This window comes from Trichosurus vulpecula, chromosome 4, assembly GCF_011100635.1.
Source record: "Trichosurus vulpecula isolate mTriVul1 chromosome 4, mTriVul1.pri, whole genome shotgun sequence".
NCBI lineage: Eukaryota > Metazoa > Chordata > Mammalia > Diprotodontia > Phalangeridae > Trichosurus > Trichosurus vulpecula.
The window spans coordinates 130,873,654-130,891,646 of record NC_050576.1 but is presented as its reverse complement, the minus strand read 5'-3'; the positions used below and the strand labels follow the sequence as shown (position 1 = coordinate 130,891,646).

Genomic DNA, 17,993 nt, shown 5'->3' with positions numbered 1-17,993 from the left:
TCAGGGGCCCTTCAGCATGTCGCTGACCACTGAAGGGTGAGTGCATTAAATTAGGACTTAGGAGACCCATCTGCGTCCTACCTCAGACAGTTACTGAGAGACTAGGGGGAAGTCACTTAACCTCTTTAAGTTTTCTCATCACTACAACGAGAAGGATAATACTTGTAATATGTAATTTCATAAAATCAAAGAATCAGAGCACAAGGGAACCTTAGAGGTCATCCAGTCCATCATTTGTCATTTGACAAAAACACAGCCCAGAAGTTGAATGACTTGTCCAAGACCACAAAGGCAGTAAGAGTAAGTAACAACAGCTGACACCAAATGATAATAATCATAGCATTTATATATCACTTTGTTCTTTAGTTGTATCCAACGCTTTGTGACCCCATGTAACCAGAATGGCCTTTGTTTTCTTTGAGTGACTCAATTTATCTCAGTGAGATTTACTAGGTCCTAAGCCCCAGGCCCAAACCCCATTAGGTGTTAATGTAATCCATGTGGATATGAACCTCTCAGGGTCCTAAGGGGAGGGGCCAACTCAAGAACCAATCACCAGAACCTGAGCTCTGGTGATTCAGATGATGTTTGATGTCTGAAGCCCTATAAGAAGGGAGGACAGAGCCATTTGTGCGGGGCTCTAGAGATGGTGTTGATGAGGAGATGCTGGGCAGCTGTAGTTAAGGAGCCCTCCAGCTTGTAAACCCGGATGTTGAAACTTTGTTGAACTCTGGTAACTATCTGTTGGGACTTGAATCAGACAAAATCTGTTGATGTCTGTAATTTGTTTGCATTTTGTTTAGAAGTTCAGCGTGCTGATTTTTCCCCCTGAACTAACTAAATGATATTTGAATTAAAAGTAAGCTTGTCAACCCCTTCACCTTGCTTTCCTTAATTAAGCAGATCGAAAGAACCTGTGATGCTGGCAGCTTTCTGGGTGCTGGCTGTGGGTGAATCTTATACCCCCATAGAAGCTGCTAGCCAGGTTGTTGAAACACCCCATTAGGAGTTTTCTCAGCAAAGTTTCCTGGAGTGCTTTGCTATTTCCTTCTCCATTTTATTTTACAGTTGAGGAAACTGAGGCAAGCAGGGTTAAGTGACTTTCCCAGAATCACACAGCTAGTAAGTGTCTGAGGACATATTTGAACTCACAAAAATGAGTCTTCCTGACTCCAGGCCCAGCACTCTACCCACTGCACCACCTAGCTGTCCTAAGGGTTTGTAAATCCCTGTACATATATTATCTCACTTTACATAGATTGTTTCTTTGGGTCCTTATACCTACCCTCTAAGGTAAGGGGATATTACTATACCATGTTACAGGTGAATAAACTGAATCTCAAAGAAGTTAAGTGACTTGCTTAGGGTGACTCGGCTTGTGAGTTGGGAGGTAGGGGATAGGATGTGAAGCTCATTCTTCCTGACTCCAAGTCTAACACTCTATGATGGTATCGCTTATCGGGATCACCGTCCTAGTTCATTTTTCCAACTGAAATCATCCACAAACTATCCTACTTCCTTCTTTTCTCCCTCCCAGCATTACATCACATGCAAGGGGGTGGCCTTGGGGTGCTGGAAGGAGCATCAGCTCAGAGCAATGCCCCAGAGAGGTTCAAAAGCTGCAACTTCACAGGCTGTTTTCACTTACCTCCTTCCCCTCTCTTAGAACCTAGCAGTCAGCCCTCTACTACAGCTAGGTAATACTGTCTCTTTTTCAGCATACCCAAATAGCTCCAAGGAACTGTGAGAATAAGACAACCAGCTAAAGCAAAAGAAATGAGAGATGTCTTTTTGAAAGTAAATACCCAAAGTAGATGTGGCAGCTTCTCTAATAAGAAAGGATTTTAATCCTTTTCAATCAGGGCAAGTGCTTTAGATTTCCCCCAAAGAGACAAAGCAAGGGAATTCTAAACCCGGCCTTGTTCTGCCCCCCTTTCTTGGGAGGTCCCGCCCCCTTTGCTGAGCTCCAGAAGCTGCCTTTTGGGGTTGGTCCTGGCTGAAGGGACTTTCCTTCTTCATCTTTCTGAGGCTTTGACAGTGACAATTGGGGAGGGATCCTCCAAGTTTTGTTTGTTAAAGAAGGAAAAAGGATTACCAACAATTTTTCTTGTGCCACAGGGCCTGGGAACTGACTGGCCTCCTTTGCCTTGCGCTTTCTTAGACTGGGAGGCAACAGACCAACAGCAGCTACTGCAAAACACATCCAACTCCCTTTTGTACTAAGCATATCCGCACATCAAGTCACTCAGTGTCCCAGATGAGGTCTGTTGTTCAGTTGTTTCAGTCGTGTCTGACTCTTTGTGACCCCATTTGGGGTTTTCTTGGCAAAGATACTGGAGTGGTTTGCTGTTTCCTTCTCCATATTATTTTATATTTATAGATGAGGAAACTGAGGCAAATAGGGTTAGGTGACTTGCCCAGGGTCACACAGCTAGGAAATTTCTGAAGCCACATTCAAACTCAGGTCTACCTGACTCCAGGCCTGGCCCTCTCTATCCACTGAATCACCTAGTTGCTCCTCTGGATGAAGAGAAAAGGGGTGATTTTCATTTTTATTTTGGACAATATTTTTCTGGTCACTTTAGAGCAAGTAAAACCAATGCTTCGCATTTACTTCTTGGGAATGGACCTGAAGGCACTTATGAAACTGTAGTAAACTCCCATATGGGAATGTTCACTATTATGCTGATAAGGTTCAAACTAACACAACTCCATGAACTAAAACACAAATGTCTGTAATTCACTTGTTCACACAGCTTTCCAACACCCTCCAAAAGGCAAGTGTTCTAAAGAGGCTCATTTGTTCTTTCCATTAGGATCCCTCCCCCAAAATATAAATGTTACATTGGTCTGGTCAACACGTATCTCATACCTTTCCTAATTGGTGGAAATTCTTGTTTTTAGATGCCTAGACAAATGAATCCTGGATTGGCAATTGGAGGGAATGTGTTTGAATCCCACCTCTGATATTTAACACCTGTATAATCTTGACCACAGCAAAAAATTCTCTGGGGCTCACTTTCCTTAACACTAAAATGAAGGACTTGGACTTGATGAGCTCTTATGATCCCTTAGAGTAAATTTCATTAATCCAGATGATTTCATCCAAGACATTATTGTGGGTTTTTTTTTCATTTAAGACATTGTTCTATTCCATAAAATTTGTGTTGATGATTAAAAAAAAAAAAGCATTCCCTCATGGAGCTCTAACTAGGGTGTGGTGACTAGGGCTTTTTTCAAGGCAATGAAATTTAGAAGGCAAAATAAATAATGATTCTAGAAGACTGCACAAATTTCAAATCTGTGCCATTTATATCTGAGCAGCACATTTCAGCAATGTCGAAACAAGTAACAGTTACATCTAGTTGGTAAAAAATAATTGGTCAGCATTGTAAAGCTGGAACTCCAGATTAGCTCCTTCTGAATATAGCCCCACCCTGTTCGCCATTCTTAATTGCTTCCCCAAGAGCAAGCTCCCCAGAAGTGGCCTTAAGATCTCCCAGGATCTTTCACCTTTAGGGCTAGTACCAGAGTCTTCCCCCCAAGTTCAACTAAATTAGTGACAATTACTTTGTGTACTCAAGGCTCTTGGAGAGGCAATGTGGCGTAGTGATTAGAAAGCTGGCCTTGGAGCCAGAAAGGCATGGTTCAAGTCCTACTGACTCTAAGACCCTGGGCCAGTCACTTAATCTCTAAATTATTCTAGGCAAATCTCTAAGACCATAAATGGCAGAGAAGGTACTGACCTGCATTAGAAGAAGGGGTTTCATCCTCCTGAGAGTTCCCTAAACTCCTGAAATCCCATGCTTGGTCCCATCTTGTATCATAGGCAATCCTGGAGCCAGAAAGATCTGAGCTCAGGTCATGCCTCTCAGTCATCCTATGTGACCCTGGGCAAGTCACTGAATCTTTCAATGCTCTAGGCATTTCTTTAAGACAATAATATTCCAAGAAGAGGACACCTGCTTTGATAGGGGAAGTCCCTCACCAGGAACTCTCTACGTAGATAAAATCACAAGTCAGTTTAAAAAAATCATTTTCACAAAACTTCACAAGACTGCTTGCTATTTCCTTCTCCATTTTATTTTACAAATTACAAAGTCAATTTGAGGATGCTTGCCCTGGAACTCTTCATTCTGCATATGCTGGGTACCAAAATTACTAGCTCAAATCGTTCTGGTTCCTTCATACCTCGGACAGGAATACACATTGGAGTGTATATTCCAAGTCACATGACCAACAAGAGGACAGATAAGACATTTTCTCTAATCTTCATGAGCTCTCAAACCTTTCCACAATAAAGAACTATGCACAGAACATAATGCAATTGCAGCCTAAGACACCAAGAACCCTAAAAAGGCAACAACCAGATGCACTAATAGCAGAAAAGGCCAATTTCTAATCTACTTACTCAGCACCCAGTCTCCCACAAGCACACATATATGCTCTGGTAGCAGGGCACAACCCAGTCTGTCAACTTGTGTTCTGGGACCCACTCAGCAATTTTCTTCATGTTGCTGTAGTCTATGCTAGCTAACTGCCTCCCCCACCTGCCCTCATTCTACCATTCCACAGCAATAAAGAAGAGAATTAAATGCTACTTCCTCCACCCCACCCCGAGTCCTTCCACCCTGTGCTGTGGAGGGAAAGGTGCAAGAAAGAAGAACATTTCCTCTATCTGGGATGGCTGCACAGAATCACACTGTGCTGTAGCAGTACCCAGCCAGGCAGAGCACTAAGGAAGCAAGAGAACTGCAACTAGCATGTGTGGGGCTCCACCAGGGCTGAAGGACAGAGAGATGGCATCCAGCTGAAGCTAGTTCTGTCTGCCATTTAGGTCAGAGACTGTGGTGAGAGAAAAATGAACTCCCCAGGGTGGGAGGAGATTGGGATAGATTTGAGGTCTAGCCTTCAGGGAAAATACCATCAAAGAAGGAATAAGAAAGTATGTGATGAGGAAATTTGAGAGGAAAAGACTGCAATTCCCAAAGAATTTAGGAGGAAGAAAGCTCAGTTAAAAATATTGAGCACAAGCAGATTAACCAAAAGAGAAGATATTAATTACAGAGGGGACTATGGTCTCCAGATCATATAAATGAGCCTAAACACTCCTGAATAAGACAAAGGAAAATGAATCGACACCTGAAGAAGCAGGGGATCCTGCAGATTCCCAAGAGAGCATGAAATCATAGTGCGAGGTTCCCAAATGGTTTGAGGGAGAAATAAAAACTGTGAAAGGAGAATTTAAGAACCACACAGTAAAAACAAATGGCAAAATTAAAAAAAAAAAAACTTGAATCCACAAAGGTAAATCTCGCCAAAGAAACAAAAGAGAGAACTAATGACTGGGAATACAAATACACAGAAAGGAAGAACAACCTGGATGAAGAGGAGCAAAAAGCAATAATGTTAAAATAAAACATGATCTTTATATAGTTATCCTTTCAGCATTGTGGTGCGGCTACGAGCTCAGCGCCTCCAATATCTGGAAAATCCACATAAAACTTTTTGGCCGTCCCTTTGTATCAGAGAAGAAGTCTGAATTATTATGGTATTAAAAGACAAACTATATTGATATTATACAATATCATACATATAATTTCATGCATTTCTGAGTTTCTAAGCTTTTTCGGTGTCATCTGCTGGCCTTCATGTATCGTCTTTGGCTTCCACAAAACTCCCCCCAAATTCTCATTTTATTTCTTTTTCTTTTTCTTTTGGAGGGGAGAAGATAGGGCAATTGGGGTTAAGTGACTTGCCCAAAGTCACACAGCTAGTAAGTATGTCAAGTGTCTGAGGTTGGATTTGGACTCAGGTCCTCCTGACTCCAGAGCTGGTGCTCTACTCACTATGCCACCTAGCTGCCCCACCCATTTTATTTCTTATGCTGACCCTGATATATGTTAAAACCGTGATGGGGAAAGTCGAGATATTGAAGGGATAAGTACAAGCAAAATGTACTGATCTTGAAGAGAAGATGGATAAAGATAACTTACAGGTCTTCCAGATGGAAAATGACAGATCAAAAACCTTAACAATATAATGCAAAAAAAAAAGATAGAAAACTGCCCGGAACTTCTGAACAGAGAAAACACACAATCGATTAAAAGAATGTACAAGTTGCCTCCAGAATAAATAAAAAACCTGTGCTGTAACCTTCAAGACATGTAGTACTTGAATTTAACAATTCCAATGACAAGCAACACATTTTGCAAGTAACTGGGGAAAGCTCTACAGTTACAAAGGAAAGTAAGACACACAATCTGTTGCTTACTAGTAACACACCTAAATGTAGGGACTGGAACAAATCTAAATGGGAGGCTGGAACAAAGTTTGCTATTTATTAGGTGAATCCAAAAAAGCAGGAGTCACAATCATTCTAACACAAAAAGCAAATATAAAAATTCACAACGTAGAGATAAATTAGGAAACTACATTATGCTGAAAGGAACCACAGACAACAAAACAATACCAAACTTGTATGCTGTGAATGTTTTACTTAGTATTTCCTTTCTTTAGTTAAGGAAAAATTAACTGAATTACATGTCAGAGACATAATGACCCTCTCTCAGTTTTGGATGAATCTTAATGAAAGATACACAAAAAGGAAAATATGAAATTGAACAAATTGTTTGAGAAACTAGAGTTAAGAGACTTATGGGATTTCCTAAAAATTTTCACTAAGTGTGTGTTTGTGTGTGTGTGTGTGTGTATTTCTCAGCAACACATTCAAATTTTTACAAAAATCAGGCATTAGGGCAGAAGTATGGCAAATAAATGTAAAAAAGACATTTATACACAGTAATGCAAGAGAAATAGCAATCAGTTCAGAGAGCACATACAAAAGACAAGAATGAAATGAAGACTAACAATGAAATCCTAATTAATGATGGATCAAAGAACAAACCAAGAAACAAAAATTATGTCAAACAAAATTATAATAATGAAACAACAAAATTTCTGAGATGCAGTTAAAGAAGTCCTGCAGGGAAGGGAGAATTTTATACCTGAAAACATACATTAACACAATATAAAAGGAGAGGATTAATAAACTAAATATATATAGAAAAATTAGAAATCCAACAAATAAATCTATAATAAGCACAAAAGAAAATATTAAAAATTATAAGAGAAATAGATAAACTAGAATACTCACTGCACCCACTGAAAGCCTGATTCCCTTTCTCTTCTGGGGAACTGACAGTTTGCTTTATGAGGTGAAAAGAATTTGTGTTTAATGTTCAAGCTAGTCCTCTCAAGATTACACAAAGGGCACAGATAATATGCTTAGTCATCATGCATCAGCAACTGGCATCCCAGGTATGGTGTATAGGAAGATAGACGACAGGTTGAAGTTAGTCATTACTTCTCACATTGTGGGCTTCTGAGAGTGAACTTTGAGGAGATTTTTTAAAATTTATTTTTAGTTTTCAACATTCACTTTTATAAGATTTTGAGTTCCAAATTTGCCCCTCTCATTCTTCACCCCCCTCCCCAAGACAGCATTCTATCTGATACAGGCTATACATGTACAAGCGTATTAAACATATTTCCACATTAGTCATGTTGTGAAAGAAAAACCACAAGATAGAGAAAATAAACAAACAGAAAAAAAGAGAAATAGTATGCTTTGATCTGCATTCAGACTTCATAGCTCTTTCTCTGGATGTGGATGGAATTTTCCATCATGAGTCTTTTAGAATTGTCTTAGATCATTATAATGCTGAGAGGAGCTAAGTCTACCAAAGTTGGTCATCACACAGTGTTGCTGTTATAACATGTGTAGGTTCTGCTCACTTCATTCAGCATCAGTTTATGTAAGTCCTTCCAGGTTTTTCTGAAATCTGCCTACTAACAATCATTTCCTATAGAACAATAGCATTCCATTACATTCATAAGCCACAACTCGTTCAGTCATTCCCCAACTGATGGGCTTCCCCTTAATTTCCAATTCTTTGCCACCACAAAAAGAGCTGTTATAAATATTTTGTACACATGGGTCCTTTTCCCTTTTTTATGATCAATGAGGAGACTTTAGAGAGAATCTTGAAGTAAACAAAGAAAATGAGGAAAGAATTAGAAAATAGAACCTATGTGGAAAATTTAAGAGGCACTGAAATAAATCTGCTAGAGAAAAGAAGCCAGAGGAAATAACCTAATAATCGATCAATAAATCAGTCAATAAGCATTTCTAGAGATAGACTAGATGGTGAACTTGGGAAGAATGTTCTTGCCTTACACTGGGGCTTAACATATAATTTGCTTAAAATTTAGCAGGTGGATTCCAGAAGGAGTTCTTCAAAGTTTGAGGCCCTTGATCATCCTAAAGATGCTTCCTTAACAAGGCTGCTGAAACACTACTGGAAAGCTGAGTCTCCAAGACAGAGACTAGCTCTTTGTTGAGTTTGGAATTTATCACCTCTGTATCAAAACAAGGGAACCCTAATCTTACCAGGGGGTTGTGATTCCCTCAGGGTTCAAGTGGAAGCCCAACCTTTCAGTAAATCAGAGTTGTATTGCTGACCCCTTACAGTTGAAGGGTTTCCCCAGTTTTCCTCCAAGAATTCAGGAAGAATAAACAGTCTTTCTGGAGATGAGGGCTGATCCCTTTACACAGAAATCTAAACTACTCTCCAAAAGAACTTTTCCAGGCCTCTGAAACAGGAGATGGTTTGGTACAGGGGCAAGACAGCTGGATTTGGAGTTGGGGGATAAGAGTTTAAATTCACAGTCCTCTATTAATAACACATCTGATTGTGGGCAAGTCACTTAACCTCTATGGGTCTTCTTCCTCATCTGTAGGGTGAGAGAGCTGAACTCAAAAACCTCTAAAGCTCCTTCCAACTCTATTCCAAAATACCTCAGCTTTTGATACACAGGCTTTCAAGCCAACTCTTTGAGCACCTTGGCAAAAAGCCTACATATTGCTGTTGTAATTGGTATACAACATGAAGTGCAAAAGATCTTTCTCAAGGAAAAAGATATCAAATTGTATTTCATGCCCCTTTTATACATTTTAGAATATGAAACCACAACCCTTTTCCCTAATCCCAATCTTGACTAGTTTTCATTCTTTCCCAGCTTGGTCATGATTAAAGAAGTGGCCTCCCTACGACCTCTTGTTCTTACAAGATTATATTTAGGCCAGGCCCCATTCATTCTTTCAAAATCATTCTTCAAGAATCACATGCCTTTAGTCAGTAAAATTTCTAAATACAAGCTGCTAATGACAATGTGAAAAGTCAATCAAGCTCCCTATGAATCAGAGAAAATAAAATCAAGGCAACCTTAAGATACCATTATAAGTCCATCAGAATGGCAAAAACATCAAAGGATGACCAAATCTGATAGGTATTAGGGCCTCACAACCATAAATTCTCTCACCCAATGCTGATGGGACTTTAGATTGGGGCAAACATCTTGGAAAGGACTGAGCATAATGGCAGAATGACTAACTTCAGGAGCAGCTAGATGGTGAAGCACTGGCCCTGGAGTCAGGAAGACCTGAGTTCAAATCTGGCCTCAGAAACTTGACACACTTACTAGCTGGGTGACCTTGGGCAAGTCCCTTAACCCCAACTACACTGCCTTCCTCCCTCAAAAAAAATAATGACTAGCTTCAACCTGTCATCCATCTTCCTATACATCATTCCTAGGATCCCACTTATTGATGAATGATGACTAAGCACATTATCTATGCCCTGTGTCAAATCTTGAAAGGGACTAACTTGAACTTTAAGGACAAACCCTTTTGACCTCATAGAGCAAACTACTCCACTGTCCTGACTTAGGAAAGAAAGGCAAAATCAGTGAATGATAAGGAATGTCTTATCTAACTAAAGAAGGTGAAAGACAAGGGATAGTATTCCATGCTACTCGTGCTAGAATGAGGCCTTTAAGCATTAAGGATAATATATTTTGGCACAATCTCTGGAGGTCGGACTCATTTTCTTTTTTCACTAAGCCTTTGGAGAGACTGGAGACGAGTTGGAAACACAATCCAAGGAGCTATGAGTATGGCTGGTGGACTAGAGGCTCTGAACGTCTATGCAGGCAATCATACCAGGCATCAGACCCTAACACTGTGCGTGTGTGTTAGGATTAGGCCTGAAAAAATAATATAAGAGAAGGAGTGCCTGCAAAAATAATAAAAGAGAAGGAGTGCAAGGAGGTATTGGTGTCTACTGGGGACCAGATCATGATATAAACAGAAGTGGTACACATTCTGGACAACCGACAAACCAAAGAGCATCATTAGAAGCAGCTACCAAAGTGACTGAGCAAGCAAAGGCCCAAAATAAGGACAGACTTACTGTGTACACAGATAATCATCTTATCACCAAAAGTATGAATGAATGGATTCCCAACTGGAAACAAAATGGCTGGAAAACAAGTGAAAATAAAGATGTTGTCCACAAAGACCAATTCACTGAGCTGGATAATATGACTATGTTAAGTGGAAGTACGTACCAGCTTGTTTGAAAGATGAAGGCAATGCTGAAGCTCAAAGATTAGCCAGAAAAGCAACTAGAAAGAAGTGAGAAGACTCAATCAATACTTTGCAAATGGTGAAATTTAAAGCGTCACTCTCTTTAATCCTGCAATATAATTTCCAAATCAGTCTCTTTATCCTTCCCCCCACCCCCGCCTTGTGTTGTAGCTGTCTTCCATGGCTATCTTTGTTTTTCTACTTTAACTTTTCTTTAATAATATGAACAAAATACTATGTTCTATACTATAAACATACCATAAACAACTGTAGAAATTATTCACATGTACTACTAGTAAGAGAAAGGCAGATTCCTCATCTCTCTCAGAGCCAACTGAACTCTGACTTGCTCAACTCTTACCCCAAAGTACCTATAAACTAATCCAGACTGCTATCTAAAGATGCCTGTCTGGGCCATGCAATCTGCCCCTCTGGTGCATTCTTATGACTTTTAGGACTTAGAACTTTTAAAAGTCTTTCCATTTACCCAGCAACGAAGCTCTCTAATAATATGTTATCTCTTTCCCACCCCCCCACCCCTGCCGAAAATGTGAACTTGACCATAGACTGTCTTTCTGTGGTTGTTCTCCATCCCCAGTACTGAGCATAGCACTTGGAACTTAGGAGGAATAGGAATTCAATAAATGTTTTTTCATTTAAAAAAAGAAGAGTATATTTTCTTTCCCAGTCCAATTCAACAAGTGAATGTATGTAGATCACTTCCTACGGGTAGATGATCTTCCTATGCACCATCCCCCAGGATGATGACTAAACATGTTATCTCTGCCCTGTGTCTAACTTGGAACTAACCTGAACTTTAAGCACAAAGCCTTTGGACCTCATAGAGCAAACTGTTGGATTTGGCCATGGACTATTCCACTGTGTTGACTTAGGAAAGAAATGCAAAACCAGTGAGCGATAAGGAATGTCTTATCTAACCAAAGAAGGTGAAAGGGAAGGGGTAGGGTTTCATCCTATTCATGCTAGAATCAGGCCTTTAAGCATTAAGAATAATATGCTTTCTTCCCCAATTCAACAACTGAATATGTATAGATCATATGCTTTAGGCCTGGGAGACATTCAGTTAAGATGAGATCTGGTTTCTGTCTAATGGAGTTTTCCTGTCATATCTCATGATGAAATGAAAAACTGTGATCAAAATAATACATGGTAAGTGTACAAGAAGGATAAAAAAACCCACACACACTGCTCCAGATCTTATATGAAGAAGGCTTTATAGAAGAAAGAGCACTTAAGTTGGACTTTAAAGAATGAGAGGGAATCTGACAGGCAAATTGAGAAAGTCATTCCATGAATGGGAACAGCAGGGACAAAGACACACCACGAATAAGACTGTGCTGAATGTGCTCAAGGGAACAGTGACAAGTAGTACTCTGGTTGGTCTGGAATACAGAACACATAGAGACAGGAGGCATAGTAGATAGAGCACTGGGCTTGGAGTCAGGAACAAGTGAGTTCAAATCCAGCCCCAGACACTTGTGTGACCTTGGGCAAGTCACTTAACCTGTCTCACTTTCTCCATTAGGGATAAAAATAGCACCTACCTCCTGGAGTTGTTATGATGATCAAATGAGACAATATTTGTAAAGCACGTTGCAAACCTTAAAGCACTACAAAAATACTACCTATTAGAGATGCAGTTATATAAGATAAGGTGGGAAGGTAGAGATGTACCAGACTGTGGAAAGCCTTGAATGCCAGACTAAGGAATTCCAAATGCGTCCGTGAAACCTTCTGAACCCCTCCAGGAGTTTACTCTGTCAATCAGCCCCTCTCCTCACCTGATTTTCAACCTTTCCAATCTGGCTTCTTTCCTGTTACCCTAAGAACATTCCCAGATCTCCCCCATCCTTTAAGAAACCTTCCCCAGACTCTCTCATCCCCTCAAGCTAATGTCCTGCATTTCTACTCTTATTCTCAAACTCCTAAAAAAAAAAGCTGTCTATACTCATTGTCTCCACTCCCTCATTTCCCACTCACTTTTCAGTCCCTGACAGTATGGCTTCCATTCCCACCACCTGCTCTCTCCAAGGTCACAATCCTCTCTCCAGCAGCCTTTTCCTGGTGTTCATCACTTGACTCCTTCTTCTAGCTACTCTCTTCTCCCCATATCCAACCAGGGGTCAAGTCCTGCCATTTTCTCACCTCAGACACCGCCATCACCCCTGTGCAGACTCAGATCGCCTCAAGCCTGGATACTGCAATAGCCTGCTGGTCTCTCCACCTCAAGTCTCAACCCCCCCCCCTCCACCACCCCCACCCCCCCCACCCCCGTTCTAGATAACCCTCAGCTCAGCTGTGAAGTGTCAGCTCAAGCTGCACCTTCTCTACAAGAAGCCTTTCGCAGTCCTCCTTAATCCGAGGGCCTTCACTCTGAGGTCACCCCCAATTTATCCTCTTCCCATCTTATTCAATCATAGTTCATTGCCTGTTGTCTTCCCTATTAGACAGTGAGCTCCATGAGAGCAAGGGCTAGATTTTTTGTTTTGATGGGGGGAGTTATTTTGTGGTTGGTTTCCGTTTTTTTGTTTTCTGCCTTTCTTTGTATCCCTGATGCTCAGGACAATGCCCGGTGCGTTGCAGGTACCTAATAAATGTTAGCTGACTGCTGATGGACACTAAAGGCACCAGAGTTAAACGTCGCAGAGCTTCAAAAGAACCTGAAAAAAAAGCAAAGGGCAAACGCCTCCTTTGTCAACTTGTCTGTTACTTTGGGTCCATTTTGTTAAATACCAAGGTATTTATAAAAGACTTTATTCTTCGTATCGTAAGGTTATTTGATGATTTAGCTTCACTGGTTATAGAGGGTTTTTTCTTTTGTTTTTGTTCTTTTGCTTTTGGAGGCAGTATTAAATGACTTGCCCAGGATCACATAATTAATAAGAGTGCGAGACTGGATTTGAACTCAGGTCCTCCTGACTCCCTGGACAATGCTCTATTTCCTATGCTACCTAATTGTCCTGAAGTTACAGAGTTTTATCATAAAATTTTAGATGACATCCATTCCTTTCATGGATTCAATTCCTATTATGTATCTACTTCAAATTCTAGGACCCTGGAGATGTGGGTTTTAATTCTGGTTCCAATTCTTAACAGTTTTGTAGTAGTCTTAAACAAACTAATCTCTCACTGTTCGGTTTCCTCATCTGTAGAGTGGAGATGATAATGCCCATTCAAACTACCATTAGAGGTTGTTTGAAGGAATGCATTTTGTAAACCTTAAATGGTAATGTTTGAAGTATCATTAATGTTAGTATTAATCATAAATGATTTAATTTCTCTTATCAAATATTTTGCTCCAAAGACTTTGTAAGTTTATTGTTCTGTCGGTCCTTAAACTCCTAATTCCAAGGACTAACAAACGTCACATTCTTACACTCTCTTTATTGCAACAAGTGCAAGGTCAAAGGTCCATATCTAGGGCTACACCCTGCAGATAATCTTCAGGGTCTTTTCCTGCCCTTGGGTCACGCAAGAGAAAGTTTTTAAAGAAAGCTCCAAGCTAACATGGCTAAAGCAGAAATATGTCTTGCACAACTTCACATGTGTAATAGGATTCGAATTTCTTGCCTTCTCAATGAGTGGGGAAAGGAGAAAACTTGGAATTCAAAATAAAAATGAAAGAAAAAAAAATCTCCAAGCTGCGATCACCAAAAAAAAAAAAAAAAAACAACTGGGAGAATTAAATGGCCCTCCTACAGAGATCAGTATGACCTTCTGTGAAGTCATATGAGAAGAGGGGGCAGTCTGATCCTCAGCCCACGTGCAAAGGAAGAAAAACTACTTGTGATAGGGGTACCATGACAACAGGACTTGGAGGGAGGAGGCCTAGGGGTGGTTATGCCACTCAGTGGCATCAGAAGATCAAAAAGTAAGGTGATGTGAAGGGATAGCCAGAACGTGTCCTCAATCCTGTCAAAACTCTTCAGGGGGAGTTAAATAAGATATAAGAATATTGGAAAGGTAGGAAGGGTCCAGGTTATAAAGGGATTTACAAGCCCTTTTTATATTTGATCCTGGGAGCAAGAGGGAGGCACTGGAGTTGACTGATTGGTGGAGGGTGGTGTGGCCAGACCTGAACTTTAGGAAGATCAACTTGACAGACAAGCAGGGGTTATATTGGGGTTGGGAGAGACAAGGCAGGGGGACCAATCAGCAAGCTACTGCAATAGTCTAGGATGGAGGTGAAGAGGGCCTTCCCCTCCAGATACATACATCAAACATTGTTAAGAAAAACTCTGAAAGATGATGACTCTGATCATTGACGATGTGTTTTCACAACAGTTTTTCAGAACATCTTTTAACTCAGTTCCCTGTCCCAGGGAAGGGATGGCCAGCAGTAGTCATGGGATTGTGATACTCCATGAGCTCTCTCCCTTCTGCCTGCAAACATGCTTCTGTCTTTAATTTTTTTTTAATTAAAAGCCCTCACGTGACCTTATTGCCATGATTAGTTACTTATCAATCGCTCTCCTTCCACTTTCTAGCAAACTCCTCTGACCCTTGATGTCTGCCTATCATGTACCCGATTCCCTTTTCAACCTTCTGCCATCAGGCTCCTGTCCTCATCGTTCCACTGACCATCAACGACCTCCCTTTGCTAAATCCAATGTTTGTTCCCAGGGCTCTTTCCTCCTGTGGCATTTGAGAACACTGACTACCCCTCCTTCTTAAAATGCTCCCCTTATGCCAAGAAAACAACAGACACATGGGCTACAACCACAATGTGAATGGAAAAAAACAACAAAGAGCCAAGATTGTAGGATTACAAAGAATGAGACCCTCTTCTCGTTCTTGCCTCTTTTACTGGCTCCCCTTCCTTCCTGTCCCACCACCCCATCCAGTAACTGTGGATACCTACCAAGGCTCTGTCCTTGGCCTTCTCTACCTCTAGGTACACATTCCTCCCACAATCTCACTGACTCCCACAGTTTGAACTATTTCCTTCTACAATTCTAGCCCTGACATACATTCCAGGCTTGCATTTTCCCACCTCCCAGCAGGGCACTTCTATCTATTTGGAGGTCTGTCTAACCAGACCCTGAACATCCCAAAGCAAACACATTATCTTTCCCCTTCCCCAGAGATTCCATTCCTGCCAGCTACACCCCCATTCCTTCAGCAGTATTTGGGAATTACATAGTCCAATGTATTCCCCTGAGATTAAACCTGAGAACTTTACCCAGTTACTAGCAAAGAAAGTTCTGGCACTTTGGATGATTCTTTGTTTTGTGAACTTTTAAAAACAATGTATTTCCTTTACTCTGAACTTAATAAATACCAAATAAAATGAGCACTGACACACACAACGTGAACATTAAAAAAGATCGCACATGAAGCTGAGAATCTCTATTACATGCGCCTGGCTTTTCCTTTCCAGTGTAATAAGTTCAACATTTAACTTTTAAAGTTGTCCTTGTCTGTTTCCTTCTGGGCATTAAAAAAAATACTTTAAGGATTCTTTTTTTTTTCCTTTTTTAGAGGCAACCCTATTGCTAGCCCCTTCTCCTATCTACCTTCCCACCCGCAAATTGGGAAAAAAGGAAAAAAAAAGAAAAGCAAAACCCTTGTAACAGATACGCATAGTCGAGCAAAACAAATTCCACATCGGCTATGTTCAAAAATGTATGCCTCATTTTCCCCCTTGAGTCAATCCTCTCTCTGGCAGGAGGTGGGTAGAAGGCTTCCTCATCAGTCCCATAGGGTCCACTGAACTGATCGGAGTTATTATCTTCCAAAGTTTTTTTTTTAAACAATGTTTTTTCTACATATTTCTCCTGGTTCAGCTCACTTCACTCTGAATTAGCACATATACGTTTTCTCAGGTTTCTCTAAAACCATCCCTTTTGTCATTTCCATTACATTCATATATCATAATTTATTCAGCCATTCCCCAATTGATACATACCTTCAAAGTTTCCAATTCTTTGCTATAGGAACTGCAATATTTTTGTAAATCTGGTTCTTTTTCATTTTGATTTCTTTGATGCATACTTGCCCAGGGATCTTCTCCAAGCTCTCTATATCCTTCTTTGTTTATGAAGCCTAGAACTGGTTCCAGCTGTCTTCAGGAAATGCACCCTCAAGAGGTCAACTTCTATTTTTAAATATCCCAGAAAGGGAGATTTTTACATGGTCCCTTATTCTCCAGTGATGTGAAAGCTTCAAGTATCTTTTAGAGAAATTTTTTTCATGGGAGAGAATGCAGAAGAGTTGACCATCACCCTGTCCATTTAAAGTACTATCATATTAGCTGTTATTATTAGGTATTTCATATACAGCTTATGTGCTTGAAAGCAAGATTTTATTTCAAGAAAAGGCTAAAAACTTGCTGAGAGGGAGAGGGAAAAGGAGAGATACTGGAAGGCTATCCACCTATCAGGTGAACAATATCCTAGGAACAATTCATTAGCTATTGGGCTAAATCACGCATATTATGCATCTAAATCATGGGTACTTAAAAAGCTATAAATACAATAAATTTTAAATAATGGCATAGTTTAAATTCTTGCCCTTTAAATAAAATTTTGTAAGTTATTCTCTTATCTGAACTTCACTGGTGATAAGGCAATGAGGAACGTCTTTGTAACAGGACTTTAAAGCCTTCTATGATTCCTAGAGTGATTATTTAAGTGATGCTAGGAATATACTCTCTCGTCACTTCCAGCTATTTGTGCTCAAACCAAATGGAGATCAAAACAAGGTATCTGTTATGCACTTAGCAGAATGTCTGGCACATAGTAGGTGCTTAATAAATGCTTGTTCCTTTCTCTTCTCCTTTGTGTAGCACTCCTTGTGGAGTTACTTTCCTAACTCATATTCACACTGATGGGCGAAGCACCATTGGACCACTGCCTATTACTCCATTAGGATCCTAGGGTTAAACCTGAAAGGGCTGGGTTTCTAATATTATTACTACTGAGTCCCCACTGGTAGGCTCTTCGTAAATAATGAGTTGACTCTATTTGCTTTTAGAAAAGGGATTTACTGAGATGGTATAGTAAGAACTGGTACAAAACATCACCCTCTCAATTCTAAGATGCACTCTCCAACAAACATACCCAGTGGTGATGAGGTACAAAACACGTATTTAAAGAATACACTTACAACTCCTGGATACTGGAAGTCCTTTTCTCCCTTTTTAAAGTTCTCATGAAATTCCATTTAGTTACAGATCTCTACTGAGCTCTGAGGTCCAGTCCCTCTGGTCACACTCCTTAGAGTTACTTCCTTCCTTGGAAGGCTATCTATGTATCTGTTTGTGTCCTTGTCTTGTGTTTGTCCTCAGTGTGTCCTCTGGATGCACTGTCTGCTATTGGTCTAGTATCTCTGATAAAACGGTCCATGCCATGGAGGGAGAGGAGAGAAAAGGGGAGAGAAAGAAAGTCTCCTCCCTCACCCAATGGTGATGCCCTTGGAAAGGGCCTGGCTAGAATCCTCCAAACTGAAAGCTTCCACCCCTGGACTCTTCCACAGCTTGATA

General features: G+C 40.5%; 1 protein-coding gene across 5 annotated transcripts in view; it reads right to left on the bottom strand.

Moving 5' to 3' along the window:
* Nucleotides 1-17,993, bottom strand: part of LOC118846549 (epoxide hydrolase 1-like) — a 52,297-nt gene that overhangs the window by 18,855 nt on the left and 15,449 nt on the right. Inside the window, exon 3 of one of the 5 annotated variants that reach the window (XM_036755227.1) lies at nt 10,471-10,527. The exons of 2 other annotated variants lie outside the window; for them this stretch is intronic. Coding sequence is in view for 1 of the 3 variants with exons in the window: in XM_036755224.1 (XP_036611119.1) it covers nt 10,314-10,332 (19 nt within the window). In the remaining 2 variants the exon portion in view is untranslated. Of the gene's footprint in view, nt 1-7,156; nt 7,264-10,313; nt 10,364-10,470; nt 10,528-17,993 lie in introns of those variants that run through there. 2 more of the 5 variants (XM_036755224.1, XM_036755225.1) reach the window with 2 other exon arrangements.